Below are 26,027 nucleotides of genomic sequence, written 5' to 3'. Positions count from 1 at the left end.
GATTGTTTCCTCCAGGGAGTTTCACTCCACTTTGTTACGGTGTCAAATGGCTTTGAATTCTACACTTTAATAATGTTTCAGAATCGGCAGGATTACTACTTTGTATCCATGCTAAACTTGTAGTGTGAATGCACCATAAGAAGCTAATCTGCTGTGATACTGTCCACCCAGGTATATATAATATTATCAATATTCTGTCTATTTCAGATATTGAGATACACTACAACATGCCAAAACAAAAGAAACTGACCAGTCTTGAATTACCGACTTTGACTTCGCCTAGAGCAGTGAGCTGCAAGGACATACACTGTAAATAAATAGAGGACAGATAAGGGGATCTAATGGCCCAGTTTGTGATCTTTCATCTCAAACAGTTGGAGCTACAATACGAAAAGTGTGGAAGAGTGATAGGAGGAGGAGGAGCTGAAATAGTCAGGACAGCCAGTGGCTTGAGTAAGGTAAATTATTTTAAAGTGCTGATGGTTTTGTTCATTAGTATAAAAATATCCTGGTTACTGTTATTGAGTAAGAAATGACATTTTACTTAGGTCCCTTACAGATAACCAAGGCTGGGTCCAAACCCTCCTCTACAGTTAATAGGACAATATGTGGTATGAGCACAGAGTTGGCTAAAGTGGACTGGGAAAATAGACTGAAGTATAGGACAGTTGATGAGCATAAGAACATAAGATATAGGAGCAGGAGTAGGCCATACTACCCCTCGAGCCTGCTCCGCCATTTAATACGATCATGGCTGATCCGATCATGGATTCAGGTCCACTTCCTTGCCCGTTCCCTATAATCCCTTAATCCCTTATTGGTTAAGGCAGACAGTTAAGGACATTTTTCATAACTCGCAACAAAAATATATCCCAATGAGAAGGAAAAACTGTAAGAGAAGGGATAACCATCCGTGGCTAACTAAGGATATAAGTGAGGGTATCAAATTGAAAACAGAGGCATACAATGTGGCCAAGTCGAGTGGGAGGGCAGAGGATTGTGAAAAATTTTTAAGCCAGCAGAGAACGACTAACAAAATGATTGAGAGGGAAGATAGATTATGAAAGTAAACTAGCATGAAATATAAAAACAGATAGTAAGAGTTTCTACAGGTACATAAAAAGGAAAAGAGTGGCTAAAGTAAATGTTGGTCCCCTAGAAGATGAGACTGGGAAATTAATAATGGAGAAGAGGGAAATGGCAGAGACGTTGAACAAATATTTTGTATCGGTCTTCACGGTAGAAGACACTGAAAACATCCCAATAGTGGATAATCAATGGGCTACAGGGAGGGAGGAAGTTAATACAATAACTATCACTAATGAAATAGTACTCGGTAAAATAAAGGGACTAAAGGCAGACAAGTCCCCTGGACCTGATGCCTCACATCCTAGGGTCTTAAGAGAAGTGGCTGCAGAGATAGTGGATGCATTGGTTGTAATCTACCAAAATTCCCTGGATTCTGGGACAGTCCCAGCATATTGGAAAACCGCAAATGTAACGCCCCTATTTCAAAAAGGAGACATATAAAAAGCAGGAAACTACAGACCAGTTAGCCTAACATCTGTCATTGGGAAAATGCAGGAGTCCATTATTAAGGAAGCAGTAGCAGGACATTTGGAAAAGCATGATTCAATCTAGCAGAGTCAGCATGGTTTTATGAAAGGGAAATCATGTTTGACAAATTTGCTGGAGTTCATTGAGGATGTAACGAATAGGGTGGATAAGGGGGAACCAGTGCCTGTGGAGTATTTGGATTTCCAGAAAGCATTCGATAAGGTGCCACATAAAAGGTAGCTGCACAAGATAAAAGCTCACGGGGTTGGGGGTAATATATTAGCATAGATAGAGGATTGGCTAACTAACAGAAAACAGAGAGTCGGGATAAATGGGTCATTTTCCAGTTGGCAAACAGTGACTAGTGGGGTGCTGCAGAGATCAGTGCTGGGTCCTCAACTATTTACAATCTATATTAATGACTTGGATGAAGTGACCGAGTGTAATGCAACCATGTTTGCTGATGATACAAAGATGGATAAGAAAGCAAATTGTGAGGAGGACACAAAGAATCTGCAAAGGGATATAGACAGGTTAAGTGAGTGAGCAAAAATTTGGCAGGTTGAGTATAATGTGGGAAAATGTGAGGTTATCCACTTTGGCAGAAATAATAGAAAAGCAAATTGTAATTTAAATGGAGAAAAATTGCAAAGTGCTGCTGTACAGAGAGACCTGGGGGTGCAGCGAAGGTTCACCAGACTGATTCCCGGGATGGCTGGACTGACATATGAGGAGAGACTGGATCAACTGGGTCTTTATATATTGGAGTTTAGAAGGGGTGATACAATCCAATTTAGAAAAAGTTCAGAATCCTTTGTACCTGGCACAAAATTTTCAAAATTTAAATGGGGTGCTACCAACTTTCTCCCCCTAACTTTAAAAAAATGTTATAGAGAGAAAAACAAAGATTGCGGCTCTCACATTGGGAAAAGGTAAACCTGAAATAAAGATGAATGAACATTTTTTGAAATATATATTTTTTTATGTTTCTTCAAAATTTTAATTTTTATTAAAATGGATAAATTTGACGCTCCACAAAACTATAATTCGTTTTTCAGGGCGATAACATTTGTTTAGCAGTCAATACACTGTTAGAACCTCAGTTACACCTAATCCAAATGGGACTAACTTTTAATGGGGTATTTAACAGTGGTATTACCCCTGATAGTCTGCATCCCAGAGTACTTAAGGAAGTGACCCTAGAAATAGTGAATGCATTGGTGGTCATTTTCCAACGTTCTATAGACTCTGGATCAGTTCCTATGGATTGGAGGGTAGCTAATGTAACCCCATTTTTTTAAAAAGGAGGGAGAGAAAAAACAGGGAATTATAGATCGGTTAGCCTGACATCAGTGGTGGGGAAGATATTGGAATCAGTTATTAAAGATGTAATAGCCACGTATTTGGAAAGCAGTGACAGGATCGGTCCAAGTCAGCATGAATTTATGAAAGGGAAATCATGCTTGACAAATCTTCGAAACATTTTTGAGGATGTAACTAGCAGAGTGGACAAAGGAGAACCAGTGATGTGGTGTTTTTGGACTTTCAAAAGGCTTTTGACAAGGCCTCACACAAGAGATTGGTGTGCAAAATAAAAGCACATGGTATTGGGGGTAATATACTGACGTGGATAGAAAACTGGTTGGCAGACAGGAAGCAGAGAGTCAGGATAAACAGGTCCTTTTCAGAATGGCAGGCAATGACTAGTGGAGTGCCGCAGGGCTCAGTGCTGGGACCCCAGCTCTTTACAATATACATCAATGATTTAGATGAAGGAATTGAGTGTAATATCTCCAAGTTTGCAGATGACACTAAACTGAGTGGCGGTGTGAGCTGTGAGGGGGACGCTAAGAGGCTGCAGGGTGACTTGACAGGTTAGGTGAGTGGGAAAATGCATGGCAGATGCAGTATAATGTGGATAAATGTAAGGCAAAAACGCAAAGACAGAATATTATCTGAATGGTGGCAGATTAGGAAAAGGGGAGGTGCAACGAGACCTGGGTGTCATGGTTCATCAGTCATTGAAAGTTGGCATACAGGTGCAGCAGGAAGTCAAGAAGGCAAATGGTATGTTGGCCTTCATAGCTAGGGGATTTGAGTATAGGAGCAGGGAGTTGTACAGGGCCTTGGTGAGGCCTCACCTGGAATATTGTGTTCAATTTTGGTCTCCTAATCTGAGGAAGGACGTTCTTGCTATTGAGGGAATGCAGCGAAGGTTCACCAGACTGATTCCCGGGATGGCTGGACTGACATATGAGGAGAGACTGAATCAACTGGGCCTTTATACATTGGAGTTTCGAAGGATGAGAGGGGATCTCATAGAAACATACAAGATTCTGACGGGACGGGACAGGTTAGATGCGGGTAGATTGTTCCCGATGTTGGGGAAGTCCAGAACCAGGGGACACAGTCTTAGGATAAGGGGTAGGCCATTTAAGACTGTGATGGGGAAAAACTTCTTCACTCAGAGAGTTATTAACCTGTGGAATTCCCTGAAGAGAGTTGTTGATGCCAGTTCATTGGATATATTCAAAAGGGATATGGCTCTTATGGCTAAAGGGATCAAGGGGTATGGAGAGAAAGCAGGAAAGGGGTACTGAGGGAATGATCAGCCATAATCTTATCGAATGGTGGTGCAGGCTCGAGGGGCCGAATGGCCTACTCCTGCACCTATTTTCTATGTTTCTATGTTTCTATGTTGTGGTGTACATGGACTTCCAAAAGGCGTTTGATAAAGTGCCACGTAATAGGCTTGCCAGCAAAGTTCAAGCCCATGGAATAAAAGGGACAATGGCAGCATGGATACAAAATTAGCTAAGGGACAGGGAACAGAGAGTAATGATGGGTTATTTTACAGACTGGAGGAAGGTACACCACCCCAAGGGTTGGTAGTAGGACCACGGCATTTCTTGATTTATATTAATGACTTGCACTTGGGTGTACAGGACACAATTGCAAAATTTGCAAATGACACAAAACTTTGAAGTATAGTGAACAGTGGAGCGTGATAGACTTCAAGAAGACACAGGCTGGTGAAATGGGCGGACACATGGCAGATGAAACTCACTGCAGAAAAGTGCAAAGTGATACATTTTGGTAGGAAGACTGAGGAGAGGCAATATAAACTAAAGGGGGTTCTTGAACAGAGAGACCTGGGTGTATATGTGCACAAATCGCTGAAGGTAGCAGGGCAGGCTGAGGAAGCAGTTACAAAACCATATGAGATCATGAGCTTCATAAATAGAGGCATAGTGAACAAAAGCAAGGAAGCTATGATCAACTTTTATAAAACACTGGTTTGGCCTCAACTGGAGTATTGTGTCCAATTCTGGACACTGCACTTTAGGAAGAATGTGAAGGCCTTAGAGAGGGTGCAGAAAAGCTTCATGGGAATCCCATTCAAGGATAAGGGACTTAAGTTATGTGGATAGACTAGAGAAGTTGGGGTTGTTCTCCTTGAAGCAGAGATGGTTGGGAGGAGATTTGATAGAGGTGTTCAAAATCATGATGGATCGAGACAGAGTAGATAGAGAGAAACAGTTCCCATTGGCGGAAGGGTCAAGAACCAGAGGACACAGATTTAAGGTGATAGGCAAAAGAACCAAAGGCAACATGTGGACAAACCTTTTTACGTAGCAAGTGGTTAAGATCGGGAATGCATTGCCTGAAAGGATGGTTGAGGCAGACTCAATCGTGGACTTCAAATGGGAATTGGCTAAGTTCCTGAAGGAAACAAAATTGCCGGGCTACGGGGAAAGGGTGGCGGGAGTGGGACTAGATGAAGTGCTATTGCAGAGAGCTGGCATGGGATCGATGGGCTGAATGGCCTCCTTTTGTGCTGTAACCATTCTATACTTCTATGATTCTCTATAGTTCTTGCACTTCTCTGTGATTTCCCTGAAAATTTGCTCCTCTATATTCTTCCTACTAGTTAGTGGCCTATAGAACACACCTAGTAGTGTAATGGCTCCTCTCGAGTTTCTTAACTCTTGGCCCCTCCAGAACATCCTCTCTCTCCAGCACTGTAATATTCTCCTTCGTCAATACTGCCACCCCACATCCTTTCTTTCGTCCATTCTCTATCTTTCCTGAACACCTTATATTCAGGAATATTTAGTGCCCATTCCTGCCCTTTTTTGAGCCAGGTCTCCATTATCATCACAACATCATAGTCCCATGTGGCCTGCACCTCACCAACCTTATTTACCACACTTTCTATGCTTATACACATGCACTGTAAACCTTGTATTGTAAACCTACCTTAGACCTTCTTTAAATAAAGGGACTATTTGTACTGCACTTTTTTTGACAGGCAGGTGGCAAGCCCCGCCCCCTGTCAAGCTCCACGCCCCCCTCCCGGCCCGAATCATTCCATGCATGTGGTGCGAGCAGCAGGACCTGAGGCCCTTACTCTCTCCCCCAGCTGGCCTGGGCCCGATGGTGGCAGAAGGGAAAGAGACAGATGGAGAGACATTGGGAGAGAGAATAAGACAGAGGGAGAGAGAGGTAGCGAGGCAGGGAGAGAAAGAGACATAGTAGAGGCAATTTTTTCTGATCTCTTTGTATCTCAGTATCTGGTTTATGGTCTTCAGTTTCTCTCACAGACAGTGTAGAGGGAGCTTTACTCGAGAGATAGCGGTGGGAGGTGGCCGATGGCAGCGGGTCTGGGCCCGATGATGAGAGAGAGAGGCTGGGGGGAGAGAGAGAAGTGGGATCCTGAAGCGGTAGTGGGACCCTGCGTCCGACCGCGCCTCCTGCAGACCTACGAGTCTCGAGCGGCGGCGGGGGAGGAAGAGAGAGAGAGAGAGAGCCTGGGGCGGGGGCGGTGGGGGGGGGGAAAGAGAGAGAGCTCGGGAGTAGGGGGAGAGAGATTGGGGGGAGAGTGAGAGGCTGGGGAGGGGGGGAGACCGAGCCTGGGGTGGGGGAGGGAGAGAGACACGGGTGGGGGAGGGAGATCGGAGGGGAGAGAGGGAACTCAGGGAAGATGAATCACGTTCTTCCAACTCCCTACAAGGGACATCGCTGGAATGGATGATATCCAGAAGTCATGACACTGTCACTATTCACTTCATGCCCAATAAACCTGTTAACAATCCGTACACAATGCCCCATCTATGGTGGGATGGGGAGGGGGTGGTGTGGGGGAAGAATGCACTTGGACAGGGGTAAGGCACTTTGACTGGGGAATAGATGTATTTGGACAGGGGTAAGGCACTTTGGCTGGGGAAGGGATGTACTTGGACAGGGGTAAGGCACTTTGGCTGGGGAAGGGATGTATTTGGACAGGGGTAAGGCACTTTGGCTGGGGAAGGGATGTACTTGGACGGGGTAAGGCACTTTGGCTGGCCCTTGCTGTCTTCTGGGGAGCTCTGTCCTCTATCGCTTCAGAAAGTCAAAGTGGATCGAGTTACAATTTGCTCAGTCAGTGAAACCTTGGGATGGGCGGATCCAGTGACACATTCCTGTGAAACTTCGGGGTGTGGCTTATCCTCCAAGGGGACCAATCAGAAATATGGGGTGGAGCCTGTTGGCCATTTTTGCAGTACAAATAAGCGTGTCCTTAGATGAAGGCCTTTAAGCTAAATATCAACTTGGTGGCCATCCAATGAACTTTTTCCAGAATCTCTATATTACTCATCATGTAAGGGGACCAAAACTGGACACATTGGGCTGTAATTTGCGGCCCCTACGGGAGTGTACGAGGTGCGCATGCACCATTAGGAGCCGTGCAAGTTTCGGGTTTAGGCATGAGCTCAAACCCGGAACTTGCGATCTGTCAATAATTCTCTTGACAGTTCGCATGCATCCCCGGAAAAGGGTCTCCACAAATGGAGAGTTGGGCTATTTGCCTAACTTCGGCCCAGCGAGTGCCCATAAAATTCTTAAGCCTGGTAAAAGCATAAGAATTTAAAAAACATAAAAATAAAATGTTAGCAATCATTTATACATTAAAAACCATGTAAGGTTATTTTTAGCCCTGTTAAAACATGTAAATTTATTTTTCAAAACATTACATTTTTGTTTTAAGTATTTAATTAAATGCTATTTAAATTAATTTTAAATATGTGCAATTTTTTTAATTCATTTGATGTCTAGATGTATTTTGGGAGATATCCCCATTCTTACTTATGGGGATTCCGTACATACAGAATCAACATCAGTATGAAAGGAGTTTCCCTTCTTTGATTGGTTGGATCAGCCCATGTGATCCCAGGGTGCTTGCGAACCGCATGCCCCCCTGGGCTACGTGGGCCTACGCGTAAGTCTCCATGGATCCCGATGCAGAAGGTATGTGTGTAGATTTTTTGCTGGTCGGAAGCATCCGCCTGCAAGAAGTCTCTGACGCAAATTCAGCCCCATAATTCCAGATAAGATCTAACCAAGGTCTTCTACAAGGTCAGTATAGTGCTTTTGTTTGTATTGGATTGTTCTGGCTATACATTCTGATATTCTAGTTGCTTTGCACTAACCATGGTCCTTTAGAGATTTATGTACTATAACACCTAGCTCTTATTCCCGCTCAACAGTCTTTAGTACAGAACCCTGCACGGTCTACACATGCTTGGTGTTAGCCCTACCCACATGCATAATATTACCTTCATCTCCATTAAATTACATCCACCAGACACGGGGCCCATTCCTTCATTGCATTTAGATCTGCCTGCCAATCCCTTATTAAATGGCCTACTGTGTGGTACCTTCTGTAAACCATTTTGAATATCCAGTTATACAATGTCACCCGGGCTACCTACATCCACCAACTGAGTTACTTCCTCCAAAGATTCAATCAGGTTGGTTAAGATCATTTCTCAGAGGCCATGCTAAGAGTGACTAATAATTCGGGTGGTTCGTACAGAGTAGCTCTAATGATCTCTTCTATCAGAACCTTTCTTCCATCTGAGTTGTTTTCATTCCTTGTGTGGGTCAGTTTAGGCGAATGCTAATGGCTTGCAATTAACAGACAAAGAACTGGGAAGAAAGAATTATTCTGAGTGGTTTTCAATGGTTATTCCAGTCATTGTTGATTGAGAATCCTCTAGAACACATGGAATCTTGTTTGTCTCCTTATAATGTAGGAGAAATTGCTTAATTTTATTTAATTATTTTATATTAATTTTATTAGTTTTACTCATTATTACAGGCCCATAAGAAATTATTTTTACAGAAGTCAATCACCAGTAATATGAGAAACAATGTTAAGATCTAAGGGCCCAATTTTTCCCAATGCCGTTTTTTGGCGTACTTGAAGAGTTACGCCTATTTTTCTGGGGCCCAACTACGCCAAAAAAAAACTTTCCCCGTTTGAATTGTTGATTTTGGCGCCGCATGGCCTGTCCTTTAGCTTTGGGGGTGGAGCCTAAGATCTGCGCCAAAAAGATCGGGTTGCCAGGGTAACAAGGGGCTGAGGCTGGAAAGTGAAACATACAACGCATTCTGGCCAGCTCACAGCAACCTGCACAAGCACTTTGCATATTGCAGCAGCTTACCAGCATTAAATTATTAAAGAGTTTACGCCAAAAATCTATCCCCCCCTCCCCCCGATGCCTAATGCCACTCCTAACCCTGGCCGAAAGACCTCCCTCCTCCCGGAGCCGTACCGCTCCTAACCCTGGCCAAAAGGCCTCCCTTCCCACTCCTCCCAGTGCTGGGTGTCGCTGCTCGCCCTGGCTGAAAGACCTTCCTCCTCCCAGTGACAGTTGCCGCTGTTAGCCCTGGCCGAAAGGCTTCCCTTCCCTCCCGGTGGCGGGTGCCGCTCCTAACCCTGGCCAAAAGGCCTCCACCCTTTTCCCCTCTGTCCTCTCTCCTCTCACCCCTGCACTCTCTCCTCTTCTCCTCTCTCTCTCCTTTTCTGCTGCTGCTGTCCAGGCCGTGGAACTGCATCTGCTGCACTGATTCTCTTACCTGCGCCGATTTTGTTAACTGCCCAGAAGGTTTTTCCAGAGTGGTCACATACGTAGTCCTAAGAAAAATTGGAGTAAATCGGAGCTGGCCAAACTTGCCTAAATGGCCAGAATTGGCACGGGTGACAAGTTACGCCCCCAATGAGGTTAAAAAAAATCATAGCCTAAAAAATCCTACCTAAGTGAATTACGCTAGCGCAGAAACTTTGGAGAAACTTGGGGATTTGAATTTACTCCAAAATAAAAGTGCTCGTCAAAAAAACGGTGCAGATAATTAGGGAAAATTGAGCCCCGCTTGGCTTCTAATGTTCAATATCTCTTTAATGGGTATTAACTGTCAGCGCATTTTATTGATTTTTCTTCTTACAATTCCCCACTGATTTCCGTACACTTGGAGAATGTCATTTTTTGCAAGAAAGTGATCCTTATTGTAGGATTTTTTTTTTCAGACTTTTTTTTCCTTTTTCATCAAGGCAAGTCACCCCCATGAGATGAAATGAATCAAATTGAAAGTATAAAGTACTGCCAGCACATGAAGTAATCATCAGAAAGCTTTAATAAAACTGACAGCAGACCTGAGCGGGGTTTATTTTCCATGTTTCTGCTAATCTGGTTCTGTATAACAAGGAACAGCAGTTGCTGTATCCTCAGGAGTTCACCAGTCCATGTCAGATCTAATGGTTAAAAAGTTATATTTTTATTCATTTGGGCTTTATTTTTCCTATCTGCTGTCTCACACTTACGTTTTTTTAAATGTCTTTGTTTAATGATGTGCTGTACATTCAGGGCTACACACAGGCAGATTGTTTCCAGTATCAGAATGGTATTTGTCTGACTTAAGGTGTTAATGAAGCTTCAAGGTGGTAAGTCTAAACCTTCAGTATCCAAGTCATATTCTGTGGGCCCTTAGCACTACGACAGTCAGTGAAGCCCAGGCAATTCAGTCCTATTTGCACGTACTATTCTCGGTTTGTCATGTTTGAATTTTGTGGAAGTTTAGCGCTGTTGCCTCATTGGTAGAAAAATCCGAAATCAAAACGGCAAGATCTGTTAGAATTCGCAGCTTGAGATTTATGCAAATGAATTATATCATTGGTTTAACTTTCATATTATGGTCTCCTAAAGGGGTTGGAGAGGAATTTCCCAGAATTGTATTCCCCTAATTGGCTTTTAATCTGTTTTATTTTTGTCTCTCCTAGGAAAACATATAGGTAGGCTAGGTGGACCAGCTGGTCTTTCCTAAAACTTAGTGCCCAGTTGCTCTTACATTATCTATAGTTAGAAATAGAAGCAGGAAATGCAAAATAAATTCAGAGGTATTCTATATTAAAAAATAATTGTTAGCATGCTACAAAAATGGTGCCCTGTAACGTTGAAGGAAACATAAGTATAAAGCATGTCAAAGGTCAGGTGCAGTTTTGTTAGTCCAATGTTAACTTGAAACTGCGAAACTAAATATTTAAAAGCGCTGTAATTGTGTATTATCTTGTAATCCTATTATTTGTCCCCATTGAGGTCCCTGAAGTGTCTTCACTGTTATAATGCAGGCAAACATGACAGTAACTTTTGAACACACCAAGGTCCCACAAACAGCAGTGAGATAAGTGACTTGATGATCTGTTTTAGTGATGTTGTTTAAAGGATAAATGTTGTCCAGGACACTGGGTAAATGTTCTGCTTTGAATAGTGCCATGGGATCTTTTGCATCACCTGGGATAGTATTGGTTTCACGCTAGATGGTTTATAGAACCCAGTTTCCTACTCCATAGCATAGAAGCCAAATACAAATCCTTCCAGTATTGTAATAGCAAGAGGGTTATCCCTTGGCTGGAAATATGGTTGAAACTGAGGATGAACAAAAAAGTAGTTACTGTATAACAGTTACTTCCTGTAAGTATTCACGAGAGAGTACTTAGTAGCATGCCACCAATCATAGGATGATCTACAACTAAACGTAGTGACTTTGATATCACTTGTATAGACATCCCAGACAGGCTAAAGAGCACAAAACCAGTAAATCCTAATGGATGGATACTGTATATCTGAGAATGCTCAGTGAAATAGGGATAAAATCCATAAAATGCTAACAGTCATCATGTCAAAGTTCCTGAATCCAAGGGAGGTTCCACTGGATTGGAAACAAGTGAATATGGTACCTATTTTCAAGAAAAGGGGTAAAACACATCTGGGTAACTTAAAGAGCCATTAGTCTTACTGTCAAAATAATGGAATAGATCATTTGAAACAAAGTTGAGCGGTACCTGTGTGAAAGTAACTGAGTAAGTGGCACCAAGCACAGAAGGTAAGGGGAGATTTAATACTGGTGTTCAAAATTATGAGTTGTTTTGCTAGGGTAGATGGGGAGAAACTTTTTCGACTGGCAGGAGGATCAGTAACCAGAGGACACAGATTTAAGATAATTGGCAAATAAACCGGGGGTGAAATGAGGAGAATTCTAATCATGCAGAGTTGTTATAATCTAGAATGTACTGCCTGATTTGGTGGTGGAAGCAGATTCAATGGTAACTTTCTGTAGGGAATTGGATATATACTTTAAAAGGAGAAATTTGCAGGACTATGTGGAAAGAGCAGTGGAGTGGGACTAGTTATGGTAGCATAGTGGTTATTTTACTGGACTAGTAATCCACAGGTCTGGACTAATAACCCAGAGGTGTGAGCTCTTCATCTCACCATGGCAGTTTGTGTATTCAAATTCAGTTAATTAAATACATTTGGAATAAAAATGATCAGTAATGGTGACCATGAAGTTATCAGGTTGTGGAAAAAACCCAACGGCTTCACTAATATCCTTTAGAGAAGAAAACCTGCCACCCTTACCTGGTCTGGCCTATATGTGACTCCAATCCCACAGCAATGTGGTTGACTCTTAACTAGTCTCTGAAATGGCTCAGTAGCATCAAACCGCTACAAAAAATTACAGTAAGAATAAAATCAGATGGATCGCTTGGCATCGATCTCGACATTGGATCTGGACACGACAAAGGCACACCCAGCCAATCGACCCTGCAAAGTTCTCCTCACAACATCTGGGGACTTGTGCCAAAGTTATGAGAGCTACCCCACAGACTAGTCAAGAAACAGCCAATGTCCCAGACTCCTCCATCACCATCCCTGGGTCCTGTCCTATTGGTGGTATGCAGTCAGGAGGGAGTGACCTTGGCAGCCCTAAACATTGACTTCGGGTCCCATAAAGTCTCATGGCATCAGGTCAAACATGGGCAAGAAAACCTCCTGCTGATTATCACCTACCATCCTCCCTCAACTGATGAATCAGTACTCCTCCATGTTGAACACCACTTGGAAGAGGCACTGAGGGTAACAAGGGCACAGAGTCCACTCAGGGTGGGGCACTTCAATGTCTATCACCAAGAATGCTCAGTAGCACCATAGAATCATGGAATCATAGAAATTTATAGCACAGAAGGAGGCCGAAAGGGAGCTATCCAGCCTAATCCCATTTTCCAGATCTTGGTCCATAACCTTGTAGATTACGGCACTTCAAGTGCATACCCAAGTACTTTTTAAATGTGATGAGGGTTTCTGCCTCTACCACCCTTTCAGGCAGTGAGTTCCAAGCCCCCACCACCCTCTGGCTCGGCATATCCCTCACTCCACCAGTACCATCGAACTAGACAACCAACCCTGGTTCAATGAGGAATGTTGAAGAGCATGCCAGCACCAGGCGTATCTGAAAATGAGGTGCAAACCTGATGAATCTACACCACAGGACTACAAGCATGCTCAACAGCAAAAGCAGCAAGCTATAGATAGAGCTAAGCGATCCCACAACCAACGGATCAGATCAAAGCTCTGCAGTCCTGCCACATTCAGTTGTTAATGGTGGTGGACAATTAAACAACTAACAGGAGGAGGAGGCTTCATAAACATCCCCATCCTTAATGTTGGCAGAGCCCAGCACGTAAGTGCAAAAGACAAAGCTGAAGCGTTCACAGACATCTTATACCAGAAGTGCCGAGTGGGTGATCCATCTCAGCCTCCTCCTGAGAGCCCCACCATCATAGATGCCAGTCTTCAGCCAATTCAATTCACTCTATGTGATATCAAGACATGGCTGAGCGCATTGAATACAGCAAAGGCTATGGGCCCCGACAACATCCTGGTTGCAATGCTGCAGACTTGCGCTCCAGAACTAGGCATGCCTCTAGCCAAACTGTTCCAGTACAGCTACTACACTGGCATCTGCTTGAAAATATGGAAAACTGCCCAGCTATGTCCTGTCCACAAAAACCAGGACAAATCCAATCCATCCAATTACCGCCCCATACGCTCAATCATCGGCAAAGTGATGGAAAGCGTCGTAAACAGTGCTATCAAGTGGCACATACTCACCAATAATCTACTCACCGATGCTCAGTTAGAGTTCCGCCAGGAGCACTCATCTCCAGACCTCATTACAGCCTTGTTCGAAACATGGACAAAAGAGCTGAATTCCAGAGATGAGGTGAGAGTGACTGCCCTTGACATCAAGGCAGCATTTGACAGAGTGTGGCACCAAGGAACCCTAGTAAAACAAGCCAATGGGTATTGGAGCGGGGGGAACTCTCCATTAGCCAGAGTTATACCTTGCACAATGGAAGATGGTTGTGGATGTTGGCGGCCAATCATCCCAGCCCCAGGACATCAATGCACAAGTTCCTCAGAGCAGTGTCCTAGATCCAACCATCTTCAGTTGCTTCAACAAGGGCTGTCCCTCGATCATAAAGTCAGCAGAAAGGATATTCACTGGTGATTGCACTGTGTTCAGTTCCATTTGCAATTCCCTAGATAATGAAGTAGTCTGTGCCGGCATACAGTAAGACCTGGACAACATCCAGGCTTGGGCTGATAAGTGGCAAGTAACATTCATGTCACAGAAGTGCCACGTAATGACTATGTCCAACGCGAGACAGTCTGACCACTTTTTCTTTACATTCAGTGGCATTACCGTTGTAGAATGCCCCACCATCAACATCCTGGGGGTCACCATTGGCCAGAAAGTTAACTGGACCAACCACATAAATACTATGGCTACAAGAGCAGGTCAAAGGCTGGGTATTATGCTGCAAGTGACCCCACCTCCTGATTACCCAAAGACTTTCCATCACCTACAAGATGCAAGTCAGGAGTGTGATGGAATACTTTCTATTTGGCTGGATGAGTGCAGCTCCAACAACACTCAAGAAGCTTGACACCATCCAGGACAAAGCAGACGGCTTAATCGGCACCCTATCCACCACTTTAAACATTCACTCCCTCCACCACTGGTGCATACCATCTACAAGATGCACTGCAGCAACTTACCAAGGCTTCGTCAACAGCACCTCCCAAACCCGTGACATCTACCACCTAGAAGGACAAGGGCAGCAGGTACATGGAACACTACCATCTCCAAGTTCCCCTCCAAGTCACGTAAAATCCTGACTTGGAAATGTATCGCTGTTCCTTTATCATTGCTGAGCCAAAATCCTAGAACTCCCTCCCTAACAGCACTGTGGGAGTACCTTCACCCACAGACTGCAGCGGTTCAAAAAGGCGGCTCTCAATAACCTTCTTGAGTGCAATTAGGGATGGGCAATAAATGCTGGCCTTGCCAGCAATGCCCACATCCCATGAATGAATAAATATATTTTTTAACTCTTTCAAAGAGCTGGCACAGACACGACGGGCCAAATGACCTCCTTCTTTGCTCTATGATTCTATGGGCTGAATTTTCCATGGTGGTAGTGGGCGCGATCGGTGACGGGTCAGGTGGGGAAGTTGTTTTCTTTGACAGCAAGTCGGGAACCTGCTGTCAACTCACTTCCACACGTCTTTCCCACAGGCGCATCTGTCAGCCTGAAGCTGGGGACCCAAATGAAATTATTATAAGGTACTTTACAGGCACTTAAAAGCCTTTTTTCCCCCCCTAGTTTCTGAATTTCCCTACATGGCTGTGGGATTCACACAACTCGGGAACCACATCTGTCAACCAGAGGCGTAAGTTCTGTACTACTTGAAAAGCTACTGGTAAAAATTAATCGGCCCCATTAAGGTAAGTTCATTCTGTACAGTGGGATGGAGTCAGCAACGAACCACTGCTGCACTGGACCCGCCAACAACAACAACAACATGTATTTATATAGCGCATTTAACGTTGTGAAATGTCCCAAGGTGCTTCACAGGAGTATTATGAGATAAAACAATTTGGCACTGAGTCGCATAAGTAGAAATTAACACAGGTGACCAAATGCTTGGTCAAAGAGGTAGGTTTTAAGGAGCATCTTGAAGGAGGAAAGAGAAGGAGAGAGGCGGATAGGTTTAGAGAGTTCCAGAGCTTGGGGCTAGGCAACAGAAGGCACGGCCAGCAATGGTTGAGTGATTATAATCAGGGATGCTTAAGAGGGAAGAATTAGAGAAGCGCAGACATCTCGGGGGGCGGGTGGGTGGGGGATGGGTGGGAGGGTGGTGGTGGTTTGTGGGGCTGGAGGAGATTACAGAGATAAGGAGGCCAAGATAAGGAAAATTCCAGCTTATGTTTCTATGCTGCTTGCCAAACGTTGTTGACCTTTTTGAGGAAGTGACACCCTGAGTGGATGCTGGAAAACCCCATGATGTGCTGTACCTGGTCTTCCAAAAGAGTCTTCAATATAATTTCACATGAAAGGTCGCTACACAGTTTAAGTCGCTGTTGTTGCTGCTTCTGCTCCTCTTCCTCCTCCTCTTGCGCCTCCTCCTGCTCCTTTTCCTCCTCAACCTCCTCAGGTACGGCTATGCCTGGTGGCAATGGCTGTGCCCTCCTGATGGTGAGATTGTGCAGCATGCAGCAGACAACGATGAATAGGGACACCGCTCAGGCGAGTACTGGAGGACTCCTCCCGAGCAGTCAAGGCAACGGAACCATTGCTTCAGCACTCCGATGGTCTGCTCAATGATGTTCCTGGTGGTGGCATGGCTCTCAATGTATGAGTGCTGGACAGGAATGTTGGGGTTGCTGAGGGGAGTCATGTGCGACGTGGAGAGAGGAAAATCCTTGTCTCTGAGCAGCCAGCCGTGAGCTTGATGTGGTGGCTGGAAAAGAGCTGGCACACTGGTCTGGCGCAGGATGAAAGCATCGTGGCTGCTGCTAGGATAGCGGGCATTCACGGTGAGCATTCTGCATGTGTGGTCGCACACCAGCTGCACATTCAGTGAATGGAGGCCTTTACAGTTACAGAACAACTCAGGATTGTGCTGCGGTGCCCGCAAAGCGATGCATGTGCAGTCAAGGGCACCCTGCACCATGGGGAAGCCCGCTATCCTGCCAAAGCCACATGCACACTTGTGCTGCTTCTCTCTGGTCATGGGGAAAGAAAAGTAGTACCTCCTCCTACTGTATAGAGTATCTGTGACTCTTGGATGGAGCAAATGACAGCAAACTGTGAGATATTGGAGATGCTCTCTGTCGCTCACTGGAAGGATCCATTAGCATAGAAATTGAGCGCGATGGTGACCTTTACTACCACTGAGAGAGCCATCCTCACCCTAGTCTGAGGCTCGAGGTCTGGTTGCAGCAGATGGCAGAGCTCTGTGACTACGTCCTTGCTGAAGCGCAGCCTTCGAACACACTATTCCTCAGTAAAATTGATGCAAGAGACTGCTGCGGGAATACCCTGGCAGGGTAAGGTCTCCTGTTGCCAGCCCTGTTGGTCATATTTTGCTGCCTTTCTCCTTGTCTTTCTCCCTCCGCTTCTCCATGTGCCTCCCCTATCTTGCTTCATGTCATTCTCCCTGCCTTTCTCTCTGCATTTTTCTCTGCATTTGTCTCTGCTTTTGTCTCCGCCTTTGTCTTCGCCTAAGTAACCTGCGACGGGAAACATGTGAGAAAATGTAAGGTTATCCACTTTGGTAGGAAAAATAAAAAAGCAAATTATTATTTAAATGGGGAGAGATTACAAAATGCTGAGGTACAGAGGGATCTGGGGGTCTTTGTACATGAAACACAAAAGGTACAGCAAGTAATTAGGAAGGCAAATAGAATGTTGGACTTTATTGCGGGGGGATGGAGTATAAAAGTAGGGAAGTCCTGCGTCAGCTGTACAGGGCATTGGTGAGAGCACACCTGGAGTACTGCAAACAGTTTTGGTCTCCTTATTTAAGGAGGGATATACTTGCATTGGAGGCAGTTCAAGAAGGTTCATGAGTTTGATTCCTGAGATGAAGAGATTGTCTTAAGAAGAACGTTTGAGCAGGTTGGGCCTATCCTCATTGGAGTTTAGAAAAATCTTACTGAAACGTATAAGATTCTGAGGGGGCTCGACAAGGTAGATGTAGAGAGGATGTTTCTCCTCATGACAGAATCTAGAACTAGGGGGCATAGTTTCAGAATAAGGGGTCACCCATTTAAAATGGAAATGAGGAGGAATTTCTTCTCTCACAGGTTCATGAATCTTTGGAATTCTCTACCCCTTAGAGCTGTGGAGACGAGGTCATTGAATATATTTAAGGTGGAGATAGACAGATTTTTGAAGGATAAGGGAGTCAAGGGTTATGGGGAGTGGGCAGGGAAGTGGAGTTGAGGCCAAGATCAGATCAGCCATGTTCTTATTGAATGGCGGAGCAGGCTCAAGGGGCCAAATGGGTAGTCTTGCACCTATTCCTTCTGTTCTTCTGTTCTTATGACATTCAATGGCATTACCATCACTGAATCCCCCACCATCAACATCCTGGGGGGGGGTCACGATTGACCAGAAACTTAACTGGACCAGCCACATAAATACTGTGGCTACAAGAACAGGTCAGAGGCTGGGTATTCTGTTGCGAGTGTCTCATCTCCTGACTCCCCAAAGCCTTTCCACCACCTACAAGGCACAAGTCAGGAGTCTGATGAAATACTCTCTATTTGCCTGAATGAGTGCAGCTCCAACAACACAAGAAGCTCGACACCATCCAGGTGTTCTCATATAGGTGCTCCTATTTCTGTACTTGAAAAGGGAACATTTGCAAGGCTATGGGAAAGAGAAGGGGAGTGGGAGTAATTGGTTAGTTATTTCAAAGAGCTGTCACAGGCACAATGGGCTGTGTGGCCTCCTCTGTACTGTATGCTTCTGTGATTTTACATAACTGAGAAAAAGAAGGATGATTTGGGGGAGGGAAAAAAAGAATATTTGCTTTGGAAGCAAATACTGCAAATCTACTATAGGTTACTGGGAATGAGACTTTGGTAAGAAAAAAAATGAGTTGCTTGCATCTTAAGCCAGTCTTATAACATGATGAGTAAATAATATTACAAAGCCTATATTTGTGCTGCCTCTATCTTTCAGCCTTAGTAAGGTGTGTAATACTTATACTTCAAATCAATCAGGTAATGTATTGTTTGAGCAAATTTGCAGTACTACAGCAATGTGAGAACTGCTGCTGCCACCGGACAGCATTTTACATCAGAAAGTGTATTCTAGTCCCGGACTATCCATGAGCTACGCCACGAGAGATTTTCTAGTTTCTTTGAACATCGACGTTAAGGCATTGTCACTTTGAAAATGCAGGCATTTTTTTAAATAGTCAAAAGTTAGATCCAAATGATAAATAAATCACAGCCAGACAAGGATATTGAATTTAGGATGTGTGCGTTGTGGAAAAAGCCACAAAAGTCTTGATTCTTGAAACATCAGAACATTGAATGGCATGCGCTTTCTCAAGGGAGAGCTCAATGTCTGCTGGTTGTGGGCAGGGGAGTGGGGTTGAGGGGGTTGTTGGTGGGGAATGGAACATCGTAACAAGATCTTGCTCGCACTCTGTGCATTACAGATAACTGACTAATCACAAAGAACCAAAATCCTATCTGTCATCTTCTGCCCTTGGCACTGTATAAGTCTGTGTTCCCTATTGATGGGGATGAGATCATACCAAAAAACATCCATAACGTTTTCATAGAATGATGACCGTCCCTTTTAAATTCTTCAAGCTCTGCTTAATCTCAGTTACAGGTGTAGCCAGAGCATTTTGCAGTACTGTCCCGATGTTATTGCAGCCACAGGTCACTGAGTATTTCACTGACTACCATGTGAAATGTTAATCCTTGTACAATGCATTCCAATAATTTGTTTTGTTGTCCAACACAGTATACATCCCACAGAAATTACTCTTGAGAATATCTAACCTGTAGACCATAACATTATGGATCCAACATTGGCATTGTACTGTTGCTCCCTTCACACACACAAGATTACTTTTAATAATGTTTAGCAATAGAGGTACATAAAGGGATAATTTTGAGAAGTTGTTCCTGATGCAGAGCATGGTTGGAGATAGGACTATAAGACAACAGGGCCAATTCTGTGTCCTATGGTCCCATCAATCAAACTTCCACACTGGAAGCAGAACCTTGCAAATTATCTATTTAATGTTCTTTATTTTGCAATTATGCATTGGATATCCTACTTCAACAGTTGCAAAGTTTGGAGTATAAAGTATTATCTTGCTAATTGTGACATAGTACCTAACATTATGCAGCATGATGAGGTGGGGCCTGAAGTATTGTAATGTTACTTTTCAAAGGCACTTTGCAGTGTTCTAAAGGTATGTATAATAGTACGATAAAACTGCACTTTCGGATTGTATTTTCCTTACTCATCAAGTCGGTCAAAGTTCGTCTGCTCAGAACATTTTGAAATCTGTTTCTTTGATCTGTTGTGCTTCAGAATTTCACACTTATTCCTCAAGTCTTAAAAAGGAAAGCATCCACAGTATCTTTTAGTTAAGTTATACTCTCAGGTCTCTGATATGATTCCTTTCTGTGCACACAGTCTCCTGCAGACCAGTGCAAGAAGATTCATGCAGGGGATGAAGTGATTCAAGTCAACCATCAAACTGTGGTAAGTGGTTTAAACTTCAAAAAGGAGTTATGCATTCATTGGTAATTGAAGTTTCCTTTCCTTTGAACTGTCATTGGGCATTTCTTTTTGAGGTGGAGGGGAGTCGATGTTCCTGTTACAGCTTTGTTAGCACTCTTCCATAGCAGCACAAGATGTAATATGAAAACTGCGATTTTGCACTGCATTGGGTGTAAAAGACAGGAGAGACCTAGTTACATAGGAACTGACAAATTGCTAGATGAAATAAGACTAAGGTCCATCTCGTTTGCTTTCTACCATCTTGGTGGACGGATTGTTGAATAATCATAGCAATCAATCTCTAATAATTAGTCCACAACAGACCCTGAAATGACGCAAGGAAACCCCAGTGGCAGAGAACTTTGGGAACCATAGGTCCAAAGTCAACTTTTTCCTCCCAAGCATAATGCACTTACCACATGTTATATCTCAAATTACTCATATACTGTCTCTCAGAATGTTATTTTCTGAAAGAAATCTGTCTAATTTCCATTTGAATGAATCAAGACTAACTGCTTCCACCGTCTCCCTAAGGAACCTGTTTCATAGACTGACCACTCTCTCACTGAAATATTGTTTCCACAGATTAGTTTTGAATCCAGCTCCCTTCAAGCGCAGAGCATGCCCTCTGGTTCTGCAGTTACATCATTAGATCAACCAGTGCATGGTTTATGTCGAGTTCTGACCACATTATGCTAAGCTGAGAAGGAAGCACCTTGAAATTAGGACTGGATAGTTTTTAGCATAAATCTAACAGATTATCCCAAACTATAGTGCACAAATGTGACAGGGGAGCATCATTATGGCACAGTGATAAAGTAGTTTTGAAATTGGAATGGAAACAGCAGATAATTTTAGGTTTTGTACATTCTAGCAAAGAGGCACCTGATGCTACGCCCAGGCTACTGTGTTGACCAAAAGCGCATAATGAGCACATTTATTCTGCTGCCTGTTTTCATTAGATCGCGGGAGTTCCTCATCCGTGAAACAGCTCCGCCGGTTTCCAGCACTAAAATGAACTCCCTTATCCCAGCAACAGAGTCACGTGAAAGTAAGTGTACAGGTCTGCTGCTGTGGAATAAGAGGAGATTGCACCATGAAATTGTAGAGAGCTGGTTTGCGAATGCTGGGTTAACACGATTCAAGCCAAACAGCCAATAGCACCAAAGTACCAAGGCCTGGGATTTCCTCCGTGGGCGCGACCTGGAAATTAGACCCGAAATTGCGCCCATTTTGCTTCAATATAGCATAACGGCAGTATCTTTCACATTTTGGGCAAAGTTCAGATACCGATGTAACATGCAGCATTTTGTATACTTCTTGTTGAAGTCGTAATGTGGTATAAAGACACATAACCACTTTGATCACATAGTGATTTAATTGCTATATAGAAACAGTTCAGCCATCCTTTGCTGGCACCAGTTCCTCTGCGAGGGTATATCTTTTACCAGTAGTCTGTAATATCCTTTTTATCTGGTTTATTGGTAGACTTTCCTTGATTTCTACCTCGCACCTTGCATGTATTTGTTCTCTTACACTATCAGGATTATTCTATCATTGCTTGTAAGGATTACATCTCAGGGAAATAGCAGAGGTGTAGCAAGTGATTTCCAGGAATGTGCTCCCTGCAAGTGCAGCTCCCCACTGTGAGTGTCACATTACGGAGTCACGCTTTATCCTTGTCCTTCTGCTAATAACTGTTGAATTACAATCCAGTCTAAATTGCAAACTTCTACACTTGCACCTTCCTCACACTTCTCCAAACATTCTTCACACTTCTCAAATCTTCTAAATTAAAACTCTGTGACTTCTCCTGCACTTGACTTCTAAAATCTTTTACTTTAAGTAGCTATACTGGGTTAAAGCATTTGATCTAACCTATCTGCCACTCCTCATCAAGATAGAATTTTGATTAAAATTTGTACAACCATATCTGTAAAGTATATCTAAAATCCTTTGCTTATTAATGTTTCTTTTAAGCTGTCAGGCCAGATGGTACCAGCATGCCAAGACTACCAACATCTCAGCATGAGATTTGCAAGGTTGTTGTAAAAACCCAACTGATTCACTAATGTCCCTCAGGGAAGAGATGCTGTCACTCCTACTGAATCTGGTCTACACATGACCGTACTCCACACAATGTGGCTGATTCTTAACACTCTCTACCTAGCTTGGTACACAGGCAAGTAGAGATAGGCAAAATCTTTTAAAAAGTACTTCAGCAAGTAATAAATCTGTACCGATTAGCTTTGGTGCTTGACCACATCTTAAGGTTACTTGAATGCTCCACGATTGCAGCAATATTTTTTGCCAAATATTAATAATGTCTGTGTTAAAATTTAGGATATAAAAATTCAAATTCCTTTGTTGCATCTAATATTGCAGATATTATTGCGCTTTGGGCAAGGCTAAAATCTGGTATTGGACCAAACGACATTACTGTTCGGAATGAACATTGAGAAACTGAGGGTAGAGTGTTGTAGCCCTGTGGTATTTTATTCTAGTATAATAGTTATTTACAGAATTCGTACCCAACACTTTCCCAAGTAACAATATCCCGTCATCTCTCATGTCGAAAACTGTTGTTAAATGTCACATCACACCTCTCTATTTCTTTGCCACTTTTCATTCAAATCTCTTTGCACTTGTGACTGAATGCTAATCCATCATGCTTCCTTGTGACATTTCAGGTATATTTGCGCAGTGTAATTCTGTGAAACTATATGCATTGTAGTTTTTCACCTCTTGACCTGGGTTTGACTCCTTTTCCAGACGGTAGGATGGCGGCTTCTTTTCATGATAAATATTAATGGTCTTAAGGGGCATCAATTTGGGTAAAATCAATCTAGTTCTCAGTGGGTTTGACTTTGCAGGCAAAAATGCCCATAATTTGAGACTATCTTTCCAATTGTACTCGAGGTAACTGGTGTGTGAAATTAAAATGTCTCATTACTATATTCAAGAATACCCTTGCAATGCAGATGTTAAAACAAAATTGAAAAAAGTTTGAAGTACTCAGATAACTGTATATATTATATACCAGAGCTTTTTGTGGTTAATCTATGCCTGTAACAGCATAAATTTAGCACCAAAATCTTAGTCTGGAGAAGCTGAACCCCACTGATTTGGCTGAGAAACCGACACAAGTAGTCAGCTCAGTAGTGAAGAAGCAAATGGTGGTATGTCATGTTGTGCACAGCAAAATACCACAAACAACAATGAGATGAATGACTAGTTAATCTGTTTTTGTGTTTGAGGGAGGGATGTTGGCCAGACACAGAGAGAATTTCCTGTTCCTCTTCAAATAGTGCCATGGGATCTTTAAAGTCCATCTACTGGAAGCAGGCATACAGCGCTTTCCTTTATTATCGCATCTGAAGGACAGCACCTCTGACAGTACTGCCCTAGCGTGTCAGCCTAGATTAAGTGCTGGAACTCTGGAGCACTATATTTGGTCTTAGTACCCGCAGGCCAGGGAGAGGAGGAAAGAAAAGTTCCCAATTGTTATTCAGTAACTGTTGCTGGGAAGTGTACATATCCAGATGTCAGATGAGGACTGGACTAGACTCATCTGTGATGAAACACTCACGCATGAAGAATAGTCAATTGTGTGGGGTACCAGATGTTTGCCAGTGCTTTTGGAACCAAAATATGAGACACTATTGTTGGGAAAGGATGTTGTAGTTGAGCGGAGGGTATAAAATTGTGAGAGAAATTGACAGACCTTTCTTTCTTTCTTTCTCTCTTTCTTTCTTTCTCTCTTTCTTTCTTTCTATCTATCTATATTTCACAACAACATTTTCAATTTATTAATTAAATTAACTTTTATGCCTTTTAATATCATTATTAAAAAATGTTACCGGTTGCAATCTCTTCCAAAAGCCTGGGCTTAGATGTGATATTTTCTCCCAAGGTTCACTTATGGTTCATCATGCAGTTTAAACATGTTTAGTATCCACAATTTCCCAGGAATTATTTGAAGGACAATTGAAGCTAGAAGACAAATTCCAAAAACTTAACTCAAGCAAACTTTGAATAGAGCATGTTTTTTAGAGAGTCTGTGTGTGCATGTATGTGTGTAATGCAGATTGTACTGATTACACACTAGTTATATCATTAGATGGTGTTTGAATTATACTCTATAAATTTAGGAAAGTGTATTAAGCTGAAATAGAGACACCTAATGCTATTCATCATCCGAATTTGATTTGTTTTAAGTAGTTGAATTTTGAAAGCAAGTAGCATGATTATCACTGTTGTTTTGTTAAGTTTGAAAATGTAAGCATTATAATTAGTTAGTTGTGAGATACAGATAGAAACATAAAAATGGGGCACAGACAGAAACGAGCTGAGAGAGACACATACAGAGATACACTTCTAAGAATCGAACACAAACACCAAATTTAAATTTGTAGAGATCCCTTAGAGAGTGCTGCCAGAACCACCAAGCCCCCCGCTCAGTGCTTCAGCTCCCCCCCTCATTGATGACAGACGCCGGGAATCTACCAGTGAAAAAGCAAACATTCAAACCTCTCCTGCCAAAACCCAGGTTTCCCCCTTCATTGTGATGCTAAGACCAAAGGATCTTGCCATGCTGCCAAACCACAGCAGCCCTCCTGTCACCACAGTGCCGCCAAGCCCCAGGACTCTCCCAATGTTCCCTTTAATTTTTTGGAGGGAGCATGTCCCATTCAAAGTACCGCACGTGCATGGTCTTTCTTATTTAAAAGCCGGTGAGCTAGCTCCGTGGGAGCTGTAGAGCACAGCTTAAAGGGACATTGCTCTCTCCCCAGTTCTGCCAAATCCCAAAGGCCACCCCACAGTGCTCCCGCTATGCTACCAAAACCCCCACTGTGTCCCCAGTGCAGTGTAACACTAATCCTCCCCTCCCCCCATTTGGAACTGCTAAGTATCAGGGGGTATAATTTCCACAAGGGTTTTCCCAATCTGCCATTTGTGCCATTCTGACAGGGCATCTGCCCTAATCGGAATGGTAGCATAGTGGTTATGTTACTGGACTAGTAATCCAGAGGCCCTGACTAATGATCTGGCGACGTGAGTTCAAATCCCACCATGGCAACTGGGGAATTTAAATTCAATTGAATAAATCTGGAATAAAAAGTTTAAAAAATCAATAATGGTGATCATGAAACGACTGGATTGGTGTAAAAGCCCATCGGGTTCACCACCGCGCTTTAGGGAAGGAAATCTGTCATCCGTACCCAGTCTGGCCTATATGTGACTCCAGTCCCATAGCGATGCGGTTGACTCTGAAATGGCCCAGCACTGTGAGAGTACCTTCACGTGGACTACAGTGGTTAAAGGAGACGGCTCACCACCAGCTTCTCAAGAGCAATTAGGGATTGACACTAAATGCTGGCCTTGCCAGCGACGCCCACATCCCATGATGAATACATTTTTAAAAACATTCTGCCGCAGTTACGGCTGGGAGATCAGGATATCTCCGCAGAAATCCTACCCCCAGATATCCTACCCCCAGATATCTAACCCCAAGTACTATGTCTTGTTGTATATTCCCAGCTTTAAAACCGGTAAGGAACAAAAATTAAACAAAATATGGCTGGAATTTTCCCATCAAAAATGGTTGGGTTTGTGGCGTGGAGGCAGTTAAATTTAAGTGTTAAATATGTGAATCCCGACCTGACCCCGCCTCCAACTTCCTTAGGCGGGATAGCGGGGG

General features: G+C 43.3%; 1 protein-coding gene across 1 annotated transcript in view; it reads left to right on the top strand.

Annotated features, from left to right (window-relative positions):
* The window catches only part of LOC139265749 (connector enhancer of kinase suppressor of ras 2), a 1,063,014-nt gene that overhangs the window by 715,730 nt on the left and 321,257 nt on the right, over nt 1-26,027 (top strand). The window contains exon 8 of the mRNA XM_070883099.1: nt 20,240-20,308. Coding sequence (XP_070739200.1) covers nt 20,240-20,308 — 69 coding nt within the window. The remainder of the gene's footprint in view (nt 1-20,239; nt 20,309-26,027) is intronic.

This window comes from Pristiophorus japonicus, chromosome 6 (genome assembly GCF_044704955.1).
Source record: "Pristiophorus japonicus isolate sPriJap1 chromosome 6, sPriJap1.hap1, whole genome shotgun sequence".
NCBI classification, from domain to species: Eukaryota; Metazoa; Chordata; class Chondrichthyes; family Pristiophoridae; genus Pristiophorus; species Pristiophorus japonicus.
The sequence above is the reverse complement of the archived record's forward strand: the minus strand, read 5'-3'. Positions and strand labels throughout refer to the sequence as shown.